The 17991-nt window shown below is 25.1% G+C and overlaps 1 protein-coding gene across 2 annotated transcripts in view; it reads left to right on the forward strand.

The window, feature by feature from the left end:
• Window positions 1-17991, forward strand: part of Sbf (SET domain binding factor) — a 139992-nt gene that overhangs the window by 41660 nt on the left and 80341 nt on the right. For both annotated transcript variants that reach the window (XM_067273684.1, XM_067273685.1), the window contains exons 5-11: window positions 168-284; window positions 2294-2426; window positions 4411-4519; window positions 6497-6610; window positions 7915-7992; window positions 10196-10309; window positions 13826-13954. In XM_067273684.1, coding sequence (XP_067129785.1) covers window positions 168-284; window positions 2294-2426; window positions 4411-4519; window positions 6497-6610; window positions 7915-7992; window positions 10196-10309; window positions 13826-13954 — 794 coding nt within the window. The remainder of the gene's footprint in view (window positions 1-167; window positions 285-2293; window positions 2427-4410; window positions 4520-6496; window positions 6611-7914; window positions 7993-10195; window positions 10310-13825; window positions 13955-17991) is intronic.

Raw genomic sequence — 17991 nt, forward strand, 5'->3', positions numbered from 1 at the left:
TATTTTAAACTACTATTATTATTTTAAAAATTTTATCTGAAAACAACTTTTTAGAAACTTTATAAGTTTAATTTAAATTTGTTTTGTTGGTATAGATAATAAAGTAGTAATTAATAAATAAATTGGTATTTATTTTATGAAAATTTATTATTTTGTGTATATTTTAGGTGGACCTCAAGTTCGATTTTCTATAGGTGCTGGAGATAGGCAAGCTCTTCAACCTCCTCTTAGTGCCTCATTGCCTGTTACTAATATCACAGTATATCAAATTTTTCAAGAACTTGGTAAAATTAATTTTTTATATTAACATTTAGAATTAAGTAGTATAATGAAATACTTAAGACATAAATAGTATGTTTTACTTTAAAAATGTCATTATCATTCTTTTTCTCACAATAATTTTCATTATTATTTATTAAATGATAATGATGATTATTATTATTGGTGGATTATGCCCTATTCAGTACATACCTGATATCAGATAAAACAGTAATACTATTTTAGTAAAGGAGTCCAATTTTAACAAAGGTTCAGATAAAAATGTCTTTTGAGACACTCATCTTCAGTATCCACTGTACACATTTACTAAATTAAAATTGCATTCTAATAAGCATTCCAAAACAGAAAGAATAATGGAATTGACAATAGCAAAGATACCTGGTATATAGCACTATGCTGGACCAAGTTCAAGACATAGTTGTTGAAAAACTATTACAGTTGACTCACCTTAAAATGAACATTGATAAAGCAAATTCTTGTGTTAAAGCAAAGTTTGCTATTGCTCTGGCAAAATACCGTTGTTACAACATTAATTTTCACATGATAAAGTGAACAAAATTTTATTAGAATTTGTTAAACCAAACTGTAAATTACCTTTATAATCCCCAAGAAATAACACAATTTTCAATAATAGTTGCTTTTTACACTTTTTAATGAGGACAATAAAATATGGTACTGTAATAAACGTTCCATTTTGGGTAGAATAAATTTTCTTCTCTTAGAATGCAAAGAGAGTTCAATCTCTGATTGTAGAGCAATTCAAACATGTAGTTTTAGCACACCATTCTACTGTATTCAGAAAATAAGAGTTAAGGAGACTCATTCCTTTAAATGAATGTGGCCCCCATGCAAACACATGCTAATTTGCATATCACAGAGTGCATACAATGATGCCAAGTTTGGCTACTTTTTTACTCTCTTGGCACCAAAAAAATATTTTCTACTTTTTCAAATAATTTTCAACAGAAAAAATTTAAGGATTTCTTTTAGCTTTGTTTTGTTTAACCACTCTTATATACCATACTTAACTGGCAAACATGTCTTCTCATTTTGTTTGATTTGAAAATCATTTAGAAAATTAATTTATTTTTATAAATAAATTTTATTTTATTTATTTTATTTAGTAAATTAACTCAAACTATTATAATTTAGAGATTTTTATTGTCTATTAACACTTAACTCTCTAAATTTTACAATCTTGATCTTGACCCTGAAAATCGTTAATACAAATTTTTGATAAAGTGAACTAACTATTGTTTCCCTAGCAATTCATATTAATGCAAGTTGTCTCTTATGTTGTGCTATTGGTGTATATATCTGTATTTAATAATTTCTTAACTACATGGACAATGTATAATATGGCAGTTTTCTTTATAATGTGATATTTAGGTATTTGATCATATATTAGAGGCTGATTTTGTGTAGAAGGGACCAAAAACATATGATTATACACTGTAAGTGGACACAAATTAGAGGGACCCACAAAATGATAGTCTAATAATATAGACTAATAGTAATAATAATAGTTTATTTTTCATTTAAATCAATGGAAAAATTTTAGGTAATTTTTCTGCTAGGTCACAAAAGGAGGTTTCTCTACATTTAGGAATAGATTGGTATTCACTGTTCTATTCCTAAATGCAACTGATTACATTATAAATTTTAAATAATAATTATTGAGTTTTTTACTAAAAAGAAATTTATTAAGGAAGACGTATTATATTGTTATATGAATGGTTTATGACAATCATCTTTTAGTGATTTTGTTAATCTTATTAACTTAAATTGCAATTAAAGATATTCAAATTTCCACTTTTTAAAATTAATATACAGTATATTAGTATAAATTAGAATAAATTAAAATTTATTATTTTGTTTAATAATTGAAAAATTATTTTATTACCATTTTGATAAATATTTTAAAAATAAATAAATAATTCAAGTTATTAGAATTATTTTAACCATCTAAAAATTGATTTTAATTATATAATATATATATTTTTTTTATTTACAGGAATTCATAACGTTGTCATATTATTTTGTGCAGCTATGACAGAACATAAGATTCTTTTCTATTCAAGAAGCTATTCTCGTTTAACAGATGCCTGTCATGCTATCACTGCTTTAATGTACCCATTTAAATACAGGTTAGGCTTTTTTATAAGTTTATATACTTTGTGAATTTATATGACTAACATTTAAATTGTCTTCTTTTAAACTTTTTTAATAGATGGGTTGCCAAAATTTTTTCAAAATTTACTTTTCTTAAAAGTGATTAATGTTAATTTATGTTTTTATTCTGGTAATTTAGTTAGTGTTCACTTGTATTTATCAATTTCTTTTTAATTTTAAGTTAATTTTATTTAGTTTGAATTTGGTTAGCTTTTTATTTTGTTGCTGTTATGAATATTGCATGTAATCCAAGAAAATTGCTTGGAATAAAAAATTTAAACAACGTTCTTTGAAATATCCAATTTAAGATCTGACGAAGTTTGAAATGAGTCATAAAGAATATGCTATTTATCTTTAATGTTAATAAGACTGTTTATTTTTGTTAAAATGTTGTTTTTATAATTTGAAACTGGGTTTATATAATTTATGCAATTTGCAGGCTTGACTTCATTTTAATATTTATAAAATGAATTAACAGCATTTTGCAATTTAAACAAATATTGATATAATATTTGTCATTGAGATAATTCTTTATTTTAGGGCATTCTAAAAAAAAAATATATTTGCTACAAATTGTCCTCCTAGTAACATTTATTGTAAGGTTTAATTTTAATTTTATATAATAATTCACAATAATCTATTATTCTGTTATATTTGATTATTTTGTTTGTATATTTAATAATTGATTTGAAAAATAATAAATGTAATTGGACTGTTGTAGTTAATCAGGGTCAGAATTTCTGCTATATAATTACAACTTTGAAATCTTTTAAGTAGCAAATGATCATAATTAAAGTACTTCTATTGAATGCTGTCTAGTGAAATATTTAGCACTGAAAATGCAACCATATTTGGTACAATGACATTTTAGGACCTGTGCAAGACATTTCTATAAAAAAAATTTAGTATCAAAATTTACCACTGTGACATTTTTGGCACTGCAAGCTGTGTAATTTTTGGTTTTAGGGACATTTAAACAGTGTGATTTATCAAGGACATGTTGTGGATTTGGCAGCTTTGAAAGACAGTATCATACCGCAGGTGAGAAGCAATACAAGATCAATTATCGTTGATCTACCTTTGACAGTCAACTATAATTGCCTTTAGAATGGAAATCACATTAAACAGTATTTTACTGATATTACAAAAGAGAAAAACAAACTGTTTTCATGGTGACTATATTTCTTTGTTTAATATGATTGACAATTTTTATTTTTATGAATTTTAGTGAAAAAGATTAAATTTAAATCAAAACTGAAAGTTATCTAATTCTAGAAATATGATGTTCCAAAAACTTTATGCACATTTTGCTTTAAATTCATACATTTTTAAATAGTTTTATAAATTTTATGTACTTTGACCTGAAAAACATAATATAGTGTAAAGTTAATTTATATATAAAATTATATTTTACTTTCGAATTGTATATTGGGTTGTAATCATTGTTTCACATCATTGAGAAAAAGATGTGGAAATGATTGTCAAATTTTTTATTAGTATTGTTTCTCTTTAATTGCTTGTATCAATTATCCAAGCTTTGAAGGTTTAATATCATACATATTTTTATAATAATTTCAAAGGTAAAATACACAAAAGTTAGATCTGATACATTTTCAAATTCTCAATAGTATTTTAGTACTAATTTTTGCTGTTCAAATGTTCTTAGTTGATATGTCTATCCATAAACATATCAACTAAGTGGCCGGAATTAGTCATATTTAGTTATGATTAGGTTTTAACATGCTGTAATTGAGTCAAAATTAAAGAACTAATGCATTATTTATATCAGTCATCAATATGCATGTAAACTTTTATGGATTTACATAAACACACATTTTCATACAGGATTCCCATAAAAATTTATATGCATATTATTTAATTGAATAATCTTCTAAATTGATTAATTGATTAGTGTGCGTTTTTTTTTTAATATTTAATGGCATTTTTTGTTTTTTTTAGCCATGTATATATTCCATTGTTACCTGCAGCTCTTATTGAAGTTTTAAGCACACCAACACCCTTTATTATGGGTGTACATTCTTCACTACAAGAAGAGATAGCAGATTTGGTAAATACAGATTTAATTTAAAATTTTATATTATAATTTAAGTTTTATTGAATATTCTTATTTATACTTTCCATATACTGTGGTGTCTGCTTGAAAATTTTTATCATAAGCTAATAAACATTTTTATTTTGAAATTAATTGTTGCTTATTTTCATAACATTTCCTTTGATAGAATTATAACCAAATGAGAAACATTTGTGATAATTTAATATTGATTCACAACCTTTTTGTATGCCAAAAATTAATTCCTAAAATTAATAAAAAGTAAACTAAAAATAGCAATATATTTTGGATTTTTTAGTATTCACACAACCATTTAAAAGGTTTTTTTTGACAATTTAATGAGTCTGTAGTATCATTGTAACTCGAACAGTTAATAGAAGCCAGAAATCACTCAGAAGATATATGTTAACAAATTCTTTATTATATGCATTTTAGATTGGTAACTTGCTGATCTCTCTTCAATAAACAGATGCAGTCTGCAACAAGAATTCCACCACCTGTTTTACAATCAATCATATAGTAAATCAATTTACATAGTAACACCAACAGATGTTCTGCTTAATATAATTACTCTAGAAGTTGCCTAAACTGATAACATTAAACAGGGTAACTAAATAAGACTAAATGAATGGAAATTCTGGTTTTATTGACTTGAACATTAAAAAAGACCTGTTAAAACAATTAAAAACTGTATAACTTGAAGATTTATTAATTATTATTATTAATTAATTTGTAATTTATCTAGTATTTTTTATCTGCTATGGTTTTTAACAACAGTTGTTGTATTTACCAGAATAAAAATGGTGCTGATGAGCTGGATCTTGAATGTGTGTCACCCACTTACTGTCATAGTTAAGCAACAAAAATTCTTTAAAATATGATGATTGAATTTTTGAAAAAAAAACATTGAACTACTTCACTGAATTATTACTTTCATGCATATATATTAATTAACATTAGCTCTATTCTCATTCTGTAAAAGTAGTGTAAGGCATCATGTTATGTGATTTTATTTATTTTTTTTAATGCTACATAACCAATATTTTCTTACACAGGAATATCATCATATGAAAGTGAGTACCACATTAAGCAAGATTCACTGTACTTGTAGTTGTTCATAAACAGTTTTGATTTATTTATTAGTTTTATGTAGGTATTGTTAAGTGAAAAATCTGTATTTAATATTGAAAGATTATAATGAACAATAATAGTTAATTTTTTAATAAATAATCAATCTATATCAATATCTGTAACATAAAATATATTAAACTTGCTGCATTTGCTTAGCATTGCTCAGGCTTTCAAGGAGGTGGGCTTTAGATGATTAAGCATTGGTTGTACTTTGTTCAGTAATTTTTAAGGAATTGAAGAATAGCTACATATGCCTAGCATTGTTTGGGTTTTAAATGGTAGGAAATTGGTGAGATTGGGTTGGGAGAGGTGAGAAAAACAATGGGTCTTAGTAACTAAAATGTACATTTATTGATCTGAATATTTACAATAATGAAATTCTTTTGTTATTTCAACACTATACTATATACAACATTTTTGCTTTTTTACAACAGTTTCATTTTTGTAATTAGTAATTAAAAAATAGTCGTATTATTATCATTTTTGTAATTAATCACAATACTTTTGTAATTACTAATTTTGTACAACAAAGGCACAGTGTTCCTAGTATGGTTGTAATAATTAATTCTGGAAAAGAATTACATTTTTATTTAGAATCATTTGTCTACAATTAAAGTTTAAGAATTTACTTCAAAATTAAGCTTAAACAGTTTAAAACTTTTCTCAATTATAATGAAGTAATGTTCTGTAACTTAAGTGTATTGATTTTTAATAATTTCATATTTATTTTATAACTATGCATTTTGTCAGAATTGATAACAATAAATGTTTAATTTATATAATCTTATTGCTGTTTTTTAACTTGTATTAAATTTTAGTTTTATTTTTTTTACATAAATTTAGTTGGATGTAATAACAGTTGACTTGGATGGGGGTTCTATTAATATTCCTGAATGTGTAACTATACCATTGCTTCCAGAGCCCTTACATTCTCAGCTTTATTCTCATCTTTGTATGGTAAGTTTATTATTAAAGTTGATGATTAAATAATGTAAATTATTTATTTGTGAAAATAGAATAACTTATTTAATAAAGAATTGTTTTTACATCAAATTTATTTTTGTTTTAAAAAAGTGCTTCTCTTTTACTTGAACACTATAATATAAACACATGTTAAGTATCAATAAATACTAATACATTTCTTAGTAGTGTTTATATTATTACCATCCTTTCCTGTTAATAAAGAACAAAATTACACAAATTTTGTTTGTTCTTGATATCCAATGATTAGCATTACACCAGTTTTTATTTACTGATGATTTAAGAAATTTATTATTTACATATTTTTAATGAAAGTTTGTTTTTTTCAAAATATGAGAACTGAATAAATCAGTTTTGTTTTATTTCTATAATTAGTTCAATTTTCATTTGTACATAATTTTTTTAACCAAAAAATAAACATTTTATGGTTTATTAGAAATTAATTATAACTGAATATGTTGCAAATTGTCATCTGAACACTTCAACTTTTCCAGAAAGATATTAATTTACATCTGACTATTCATGTAATGTAAATGCAATTATATGATATGAAAATTCAAGTTCTGAGTATTGTTTATAAAATGAATTTTTATAAACATATATATATATATATATATATATATATATATATATTTATAGAGTGTGTGTGTGTGTGTGTGAATGATTGAATCAGTGATAAACAAATTATATTTGATGATTGATTTATTTCTGTAATAGCCATTGAATTGTGTAGAAGTTACATATTATATATTATTTTTAGATCATTTAAAATGACTGAAAATGTAGAATAATAAATAGGCAGCATTACAGATGCTTTTTTATAGTATGTTCAGTATCATTTTCAAAATGTTTATGGTAAAGCATTAATGTTTTAAAATAGGAATTTTATAGAAAGATTCAAAAACAAAGAAAAGCTATTTAAGTCACTTTTATAAATTTCTAATTGTCCTATTTTCTTAAAATGATAGAAAATTAATCAGACAAAAATTTGATTTTTTAATATTAAAAATGTTATTGATTTCATTATTAGTAACAATTTACTATTTAAAATATTAATGATTGTTGGAGTTTGACACCTTTTGTGTTACACTTCAATAATTACTAATACTTTTCTTGAGAATATGCATAAATTAGTAATTCAATGTTTATTTTCAAAATAACTGTTGTTAATAAAATGTAAACAATCAATATTGATTTTAATGATACTAATTCTTAAATGAGTTTGAAAGATTTAAATAAATATGTTATCAATGAATGGCAATAAAAAATTTTTGTTTCAGATATTAAGGCCAGAATTAATGATTGCTGATGATGCATTTCCTTCTTCACAGCAGAAAGTTTGCCAGCCTGTTATATTGGTAATTAGTAAACTTAAAATAAATAGAATTTTTTTTATTTAAAAATTACATTTGAATTTAACAGTAATCATTTATTTTGAAATTATCATAAAGAGCATTGACTTATAAGAATTTACTCTTTAAAAATTAAACAAAGATGATTTCAGTCAATTATTGATTATTGCTTCTGCAGCTCCTAGTCTTCTATAATTGGTTACTACTGAATAAAATTTATCTTTTTTTTAATAAATTTTCCAATCTATTTTATACCAATTCTGATGAGGTTACCAGATTTAGACTTTTTAGAGGTTACTAAATTTAGGTCCACCATCTTTATCTCATTGCATTGAATATTTTGACAGGATTTTATTTTTTAAATTTTTCTAATGGTATATTGTCTCCCAGTTTAGTCCTAAGAATCCCTCCTTTTAGAACAAGTAATAAATTATGCCTTTCTACTCCTAATTATAGGCTTAATGCATCAGAACAACTTTTTTCGGAGGTATACATAACTTGTATCCTGTTTAACATCATTTTTACCATGATATACATTATAAGAACCATATATATAAGAACCATTGTAAATGTTTTATTTAAGGCAGTTAAAACCTTTTGTTTTATTTTTTTTTAAATCATTTTTATTGCTTTTAATCCTCTACCTATTTTCCATTTTTTACTTCCTGATAATTTTAGTGTTTAGTGTATTCTCAGTTTTTAGAAGCCAATTATTTTATTTTGTTTTTATCCCATTTTTACATTTTGAAAAGTTTTATCACCCATTGTAGCATGTGTTTTTTCATAATAAAGTATATCTGCATCTTTTTATTTGTAAGTAAATATAAGTTTACCGTATTTTACAGACTATAAGACGCTACAGACTATAAGATGCACCTTAATTTTTAAGCAATTTAAAAAAAAAAAATCCTATAGGAGGCTACGGACTATAAGACGCTCCTGAATTTTGGAGGCAATTTTTTGAAGAAAAAAGTGCGTCTTATAGTCCGTAAAATACGGTATTTACTTAACCACCCTACTTATAAAAATTCTATAAATTGAACTTTGTACAAATTTAAAATTTAAAAATGGATTTTAATGGTTAACAGAAATGTAAGAGATTATTGTTAAAGTGAAATTTTAAATGTAAGTTTTTCAATGTTATGTTATTAACATTATGCATACTCATATGTACTGTTTGTTTATATGTTATAATTTTGATATAATTTGAAGTGGTTTTATGTAATAAGAATGTGTGATATTTGACAAAATGTTAAAAAATTATATCCACTAATTTCTACATAAAATCATAACAGTTGTATAAATGTGTAAATTTTTATATAATATGTATATAAAATTTTCATATGCAAATACTTTTAAGTGAATCAAATATTCAATAAATTACATAAATTGATAATTGAGAAATATGATTTTTGTTTCTTAGAAATTCAATTTGGCAGACAAATATTCTTTAAAATGAATGTGAGAACAAAATCTATAATAGAATGAAAAATTGATTTGGATTGATATTCTTCCAGTGATGTCATGATTAAATAATTTTGAAAAATATAAAAATAAAAGACATAATTAGATCAATGGTGTCAAACACTTCTTTAATTAGAGCTAGATCTGTCATCTATTCTTTTGTAGCTACGAGCAGTGTTGTATTTTTTGACTGATCAAAAATTTGTTTTATCTTGTTTATTTGCTTTAATTTTTAACTTGAATATTGTTTGTTACTTATATCATCTCAATAACTGTAATGAATTATTTCATTTCAGACTCCTAATTTAAAATGCAAATATCAAACATTTACATTATTATTATTATTGATTGATATAAATTAAAAGATCATTTATATATCAGAATTAGGTTATTTCTTGATTTTTTAATTAAATTTAGATTATTAACAGATGTAATAATTACTTACTTTTAGCAGATTTAAAATTTAATAATTTAAAAGTTAGATAAATTATTATCTGTTAATATCTACAGGTCATATTATTCCAATTATTAAATTATTTAATAAGTTAAATTTAAACTTGATAATTTTTCTGCATTATTGCTTTTAATTAATAAAACTTTTGTATTGAATATGAACTGAATAATTACAGATTCAAAAAAATGTTGTATTTATTTAGAATATATATTACTTTTTAAGAACTTTCCAAATATTTCAATATATACTTTTAAAAGTTTTTATCTTTAATTTTTTTCTTTTTTTTTACAGGATAAAGAAATACGTGCTGTTTTTCTACGTATATTCGCACAATTATTACAAGGATACCGTTCCTGTCTTACTATTATACGTATACACCCAAAACCATTTATTACTTTTCATAAGGTAATTATTCTTATTTATTAATTAGTTGATACATGCTTATATAAATGTTTAACTATGAATTAATATCCTTTAAAATTCATTTTAAAGGATAATAAAAATGGATATTTATATTAAAAATAGGAATGTTAGCTGTTGCTAAATTTTCAATATTTTAAGAAATATCAGAATTAGTCAGTGTGACAAGAAACAAGATATATATGTGGGCAGACTGATAAGTTCTCAGCTAACAAAGAAGCAAATATTAATTTATTCAATACATTTATTCTTGTATGATCTCAATGCACTTCACGCAGCAGTGTTCCAAAGTTTTTATTTCATTTTAAAAAATTTAGAACTTTGGTTTTTTACAATTCTTCCATAGCATGTATGTTTTCCTTGCAGGTATTTTTTCAGTTGGAGGAGAGATGGTAATTTGACAAGCTAAATTGGGAATAGAGTGGATGTTGGACTTATTTGAACTTTAGTTTGCTTAGTTTGATCCTGTTTTCTCAGCAGTATGTGCCAACTTTGTTTTGTTGAATCAGACCATGCTTTCTGCTGTTTTGTCTTTGCAACTCTGTCTGAACAAAACAGTACAAAATACCATTTATTTGGGTAAAGTTATCAAAGATTTAATTTAATCTATCATGTTGCATCATTTGTTTTGCATCATTTGTTTCCATCAAAAATACTGTTAAGTAGGTCAGGCTGAGAAATTATCAGTTTGCCTGTACTTATACATATTTCAGAATATAAAAAGCTGCTGTTTTGCAGAATTCTGCAAGGAAGCACTCCTTTACATTGCTAAAACTCAATGAAATGTGGCCTTACATTATTATGATTCTTGTATTTGAGGTTACTGTGACTCAGTTGTCTAATATTTTTTAACATACTGAAAATTTTTTAAATCAAATTTTGAAATAAATGTTCTCATTTTTTTGTATAAGTACACAAACACTATTCAAAAACTGTAGTTACATTAAAATCTGTTTCCTTTATATAGAATTCATAGATTTCTGTAACTATCATTAAAGAAATGAAAGCAAAAATTTTAATTGAAAATTTAAAATAATTTTAAATTATATCATAAGATTCTTCATTATGTTAAGTATTCTTTCTTTGAAAGTCATTTGTTTTGTGTACAGCATTTTTTTTTATGTAAGTCATTTTTTTGTCCAAATATATACTTCATATATTTAAAAAAAAATCATTCAATATAACTTTCAATTATGACTATTTATTTATTAAATAAAGTATCAGGGTTTTTTAATTATGCTAATGTTTGTATCATTTCCAGTTACATATGCCTAGATTATGGGTTTTTGTGTTGATTGTTGATCAAGAGAAATTCTCTATATGATCAAAAATATATCTATATTTCATTTTAATCTGATCTTATATATTGTTTTCTTTCATTAAGTTGAGCTGAAAAATCAATAAAATTGCTTTACTAGAGTCCCAACATTTTAAATTAATTGCTAATTATCTTTAAAAAGATCAATAAATTAAGAGCAAGTTAAAATTTGGAAGGTAAAAAAATATATTCTTTCAAAATAGTTTTATGGTATTGTAATTTTATATTTAAAATTTTTATTTTATGTAATTTTGTACGGAATTTAATTTGTATGTACAACTTTTTCATTATTCTCATTTAAGCTGATGCTTACCAACTTCTAATTAAAACTATTTTGAATAAATGGTATTTGGTAGCCTAAATTTAGCAGTCTTTTCTTTTATTTAATGTCAAAAAAATAATAGTAAGGTTTATAGATTTTAAAGTTAAAACATTTCATTTGAATTTCTTAAAAACCATTACTATAATGTGAAGTAGTGTGGTAAAAAAATTATATTATAAAATTAACTAAAGCTGTTAATACTAATTAGCATAGAGTTGTTATACAATCCCTGACTAAAAGTATTTGAACATGATAGAAGAAAATAAAATTGTTTAGTTTGAACTCCTTTTACAAGAAAATAAAAATGTAATGTTCAAAACCAAAATATATAATTTATTCATTGGGTTAAGTGTTTATCACCTTAATTTCAAATGAATAAACCAAATTACAGTAGAATATCGATTATCCGAATACAGATCAACCAAAACATCAGTTAACCGAAAGCATTCCAGTCAGCAAATTCAAATTTTCTCTAGTACTGTGGCACTGCAGCACTCTCACCCTCCCTGCCAAAGTATACTGTAGGCCCACTTTAATGTAGTACTTTATGTAAGGTATGTATTTGTAAGATGTGTGATACAAAATATATACAGTATAGTTTTGTGTTTAATATATTTTTTCACAAATGATCAGTTATCCGAACAACCCTAGTCCTGAATTTATTCAGATGATCGATGCTCTACTGTATTTTCCAAAAAAAATGTTTTCATAAAGCAGTATTAGAAAAACTTTTTGCATCTTGTTAATCTTTTGTAGGAATTCAAGCCAAATATTTTGAAGATTTTTGGGATTTTTTAGCATTTGTCTTTTAAAGTCTGACTGCTAAATTTATCTAAAAACTTCATAAAACTTGTTTGATAAACTGTTTTGTCCTCTCATGGTTATCTGCAATATATGCACTGTTTTCTATAAAGATATGATAAGAAATATTTTTTTTATATAATTTATTAAGATAAGAAAAATATTTTTATGACACATTTGCAAAAAGTTCTTACAAACTATTAAATTTTTTTTATCAGTTAAATCTATGCATTAGTTTAAGTATTTATTATTAAATATTTTTCAAAAATATGACATAATAAAATAATTGAGGAATTTGAATGTAATACCAATAAAGCAACTAAAAGTCTGATTTATGTTAATAATAATTTGGTTCATTTGATTTATTACTATTAGCAATAACTTTTGTTTTGTAAAAATTTATTGAAAGTACTTTCATAAAAGTACATTACTTAGAAACATTTAAGTACAGCATTATAACGTTAATAGTTACTAACATGAAATTGTTGTACTTAAATATTTTTATGTAATGCATTTTTATTATTTATTAATTCATATTCCTCTGTGTCCTTATTGTATAGATTAGTATGTAAAATGTCTACAAGGACTTATTTTATTAAGTTCAAGTTATAGTTGGTGTGGAATAAGTAAGTTTTACAAATGTTTAACCCATCTTTTTAATAACTAAAGCTAATACTTATTGACTTATACTTATTGTTGTTGAATACAGAATATTGGAAATATGCTTGGATTTATCCTATCAATAATTTTTAATTTCGATGTAATTGATAAACAAGATACTAAACTTTTGGATGTAAACCTGCTGATGAGGAACAAACAGGTCTGAAACACAATTATATTGCATAAAAGGTGTTCAGGTGAAAAATAAAGACTGTTTTTTTCTGATTAGTTTTTCTTAAATTTTGCTGAACTAGGTCATCAGTATAATACATCCTATTAATAAAATAAGTCCTTGTAGACATTTTACATACTAACATTTTTATTATTAGATATTATTTTTAGTAAAAAAATAGATTTTTTTTTATTACTATTTAAATTATTATAAATTACTTATTTACAGGCAGCTTTTTTAGGTCAGCGGGGTCTAACAGATAGTGAATTTGTTACAAAGGTGCTTGACTGTATGTTTTTTAACACTTTCGTTTCTGAAAGAGGTCCCCCATATCGAGTCTGTGATATTTTTGATGAGGTAAGAAAAAGTTTTTCATATATCAATTTAAAATATATAAAATAAAATAAAATAGATATATTCACAAATATCAAATATATCACTACCCTAACTAGTATTATGTCTTGGACTTATTAATTACCTTTCATCTTCTCAGAGGTTTGTCTTTATTTCTTTGATCATGAGGTTTACAATTTAAAATTCTTTTAGGTTATCTGCCTGTATCTATTCTATGTATGTGTTGGATTTATAAATTCCTATATTCATTGGTACAGTCCAATAAAGATGATACTCTAAGTTCCTTCAAACTTTCTTTTTTGTTGATTTTTCTATATTCTGCTGTTCTGTACATGAAACACATCTAAACATTTGTCTTTATTGGTTTAATGTCCATGCATGTGAATAGTGGATGAGAATCAATCTGGCAAGTATAATATGGATCTTGTCTTTTTGTGGACCAGACTGGATTTGAAAATATGATTTAATGTTCTGGTAATACCAATAGTTGTTAATTTTTTTTTGCATATATTTTTGTTTTTGTACAATAGTTGATATATCTTAAGCATTTAAAAGTGTTGATTTGTTTAATACACTTGTTACTAATGCAGATTTTACTTCTGATGTGCCATTTGTAAGAAATTGTTATTTTCATTTATTAGGACTTGGTCATCAATATAAAGTATTTGTTTTTAATGTATTTTTAATATATATGCCAGCATTGGCTATTTTTCTGCATCCTTTAACAATACAGTTCGTATATATGTCAGAGACCACAGTCTTGTGTACTCTTGAGTTTAAAATAATTTCTGCAAATAATTATGTTGAAGTAGCATAATAAAATTCTAATTACTTAATTATTTAGAAATTCTTAAATTATCAATGTATTTTTAATTTATTTGCATATTATGTAAACAATTCTATTTGATATTTAAATTTCAAAAATATGCCTAAAATAAAATATACTATTCAAATTTTTCAATTTTTGTAAAATGATTGAAAACACCTTAAATATATTTCAGTGTGAAGCTACTTTCTATGTTAAATTTAAATTTATTTGATATTTATCTTATATATAAAATTCTCGTGTCACAATGTTAGTTACCTTACTCCTCCGAAACGGCTTTACCGATTTTTACCAAATTTTATATGCATATTCAGTAGGTCTGAGAATCGGCTACTATCTATTTTTCATACCCCTACACCATTTCCCCCCTTTCAAAAATATATTTATATATGGATTAAGGCTTTTATGTCCAACAGATGGCGCTAACTTCCGACGACCTAAGTTTGCTTTTCTGTGAGGCATTATGCTTTTCTGTGAGAATGGACTGAAGCAGATCATTTTCTATCTATCTATATAAATAAAATATAACGTTCGTTTGTTCCTACCGATTCCTTTGAAATTTTGACACAACGTTGCATTCGAATACGCACGTGTTTTTATATAATATACATGTCGAAATTCCCCCCAGTGGGGGAGATGGACAGGATTAAGGCTTACCGTGAATAACTCGGCTTCTATTATACTATTTTACATGCGGTTTTTTGCGTTTTTAATTGCGTTTTAATAGGTTGCGTCAACAGAATATACACTAAAAAGGGATTTTTCGATATTCCCCAGCGGGAAAAGTGACGGGATTAAGGCTTACTGTGAAGAACTCGGCTTTTATTATGCTATTTTAGATGCGTTTTTGATTACGTTTTAATAGGGTACGTCAAGAGAATGTACACTAAGAAGGGATTTTTTGAAATTCCCCCCACGGGGGAAGTGTTATACATTTATAATAGATACATTTTGAGCCACAACAACGTGTGGCCGGGTCAGCTAGTTGTTTATATATAAAGAACAGTTTGATTAATTGGATGCATGACTGAGTTTTATTTCATTCATCATTGTAGAAAATTTAATGTGATTTTATTAAGAGATTGATAAATAGAATCTTTATTTAATCTGAATATTATAAAAATAACCACAAATAGAGTATTAAGATAATTAAAAACATCCAGCAACATTAAGTAAATTCAGAAAAATTTTAATAAACAAAAACATTTTTGATCCCTTTGCTGATCATCTTCAGTTGCTTACAATGTACATAAAGAACAAAGGCATTCAGTCCATGCTAATTGCAGTAGTTGCAGAATTATTTTATTTTTGTTTATAAGGTTTATCCAATTTGTAAATACAGTAGAGCATCGATTATCCGAACACCGATCAATCGAAATCTCAGTTAACTGAAAGTGTTCCAGACGGACTGTGTCGGGACATGTGTTGTGCTGTTTTTGATACTTGATTAACTTCTAAAGTATAATTTTTTTTGTTTTTAAATTTTCAATATATTTATTTTGTTTGCACAAAATAAAGAAATAATTTTTAATGATACAATAACCACGATTATTATTATAAAAATTTTCGTTAGGCTTAATATTGAGGAAAATTCAATGTGAAGTGACATGCAACGGAGAAAAATTTCAACATGGGATATATTAATATACTGTTATTGGGATATACTAATATAGTATATTAATAATGTATGTTTTCATACATAATCACTTATTCGAAAAATCGATTTTTCAAACAACCCCAGTCCCCAATTGATTTGGATAATCAATGCTCTACTATAATTAATGATCTTGCATTTTATGATTTTCAGTTTGTGATCGAATGTGTAACTGTTACATGTTCTTTTATTTTATACTTTTAATATTCGAATTAACCAGATATTCAAATGCATTTATTTTTTTGTACATTGTAAGTAACTTGGGGATTGTAAGTAACAAAGGAATCAAAAACATTTTTACTTATTAAAATTTTTCTGGAGTTTGTTACTTGAAGTTTATGTTTTTAATTGAATATTATAAATTAATTAATAAGTAAGAATAATTGTATAGATTATTTATTTCAAAACTTTGTAATTATTACATATGCAACTTTGGATTTGTAAAATATTTAATAAAAGAATTATATAGTATAATATCAAAATGTAAAGAATTTAGAATTACAACATGCAACTTGACATTTATAAGATATTTAATGAGAGATGAAAGGGGAAAGCATAAATTCAAGGTAATAGAGATATATCCTTGTTACAGGGAGCAAAAATTAAATTACAGTAAGACCCTGCTTAATGCAGGGGATGAGTTTCTAGACAACAAAGCGCTAAATGAAACAACATTAAACAAGGTCATTTTAACATGGAGTAAATAGGGAAAGGGGAACATGCAACAAAAAATACACAAATTTTATTTCAATTTTAAGTTGTTGTTATATTAATTTGTGTAATAATATGTTAAATAACACATAAACATATGCACACAGAAATGCAAAGTTCATTTTTTGTGACAAATGTCCTTGCTCTTCTGAAATTCTTGTTTTTTGTGATAAAGTAGTGTAGTTTCATTTGTTGCTTTTTTTTCTTTCCTTAAGCAAATGTCGATACCAGAAGATTGCATCCAAAACGCCTTGTCTTGCTTATGCACTCCTTTCAAAATTTGGATCATTCGCTACAATTTGATCAACAATTTCGGTTATCGTTACCAAACTTTTACTAAAGAGATCTGTAAAGAAATTCTTTGGGTTCTTAGTTTTCAGAATCACTGTTTTCCAGTTCTACATAAATTCCTTGTTCTGCCAGTTCTTGAAGGTTGTTGTTGGTAAGGCTCTCTCTCACCAGAAACCTGCAGTAACTCCTCAATATCCTGCTCATCTACATCTCCTACTCCTGCTGTATTGATTAGGTTTGACCAAATGGTCAACTGGTCAACCTAATAATACAGGAATAGACTCTTCTCATTGAGAATTCTTGGATACCTTCAGCCATATATTCTTCCACACATCTGTTCATGCATTCATCAGTTAATTCTTGTCAAGCAAAGTCAATATTTTCTATGGCATCCACAATGTTATATTTTCCAAAATTGCACAAAACAAACATAAATTTAAGGAATGTACAGTGCTACGGCAAATTTCTACCTTTTGCTGATTTGTTCGTAAATAATCGTATTATATACGAATTAATAAAATGCCATGATAATTTAAATCAGCGTAAATTTTGAGTTTT

This window comes from Centruroides vittatus, unplaced genomic scaffold, assembly GCF_030686945.1.
Source record: "Centruroides vittatus isolate TY-2023 unplaced genomic scaffold, ASM3068694v2 contig_484, whole genome shotgun sequence".
In the NCBI taxonomy this organism is placed as follows: Eukaryota; Metazoa; Arthropoda; class Arachnida; order Scorpiones; family Buthidae; genus Centruroides; species Centruroides vittatus.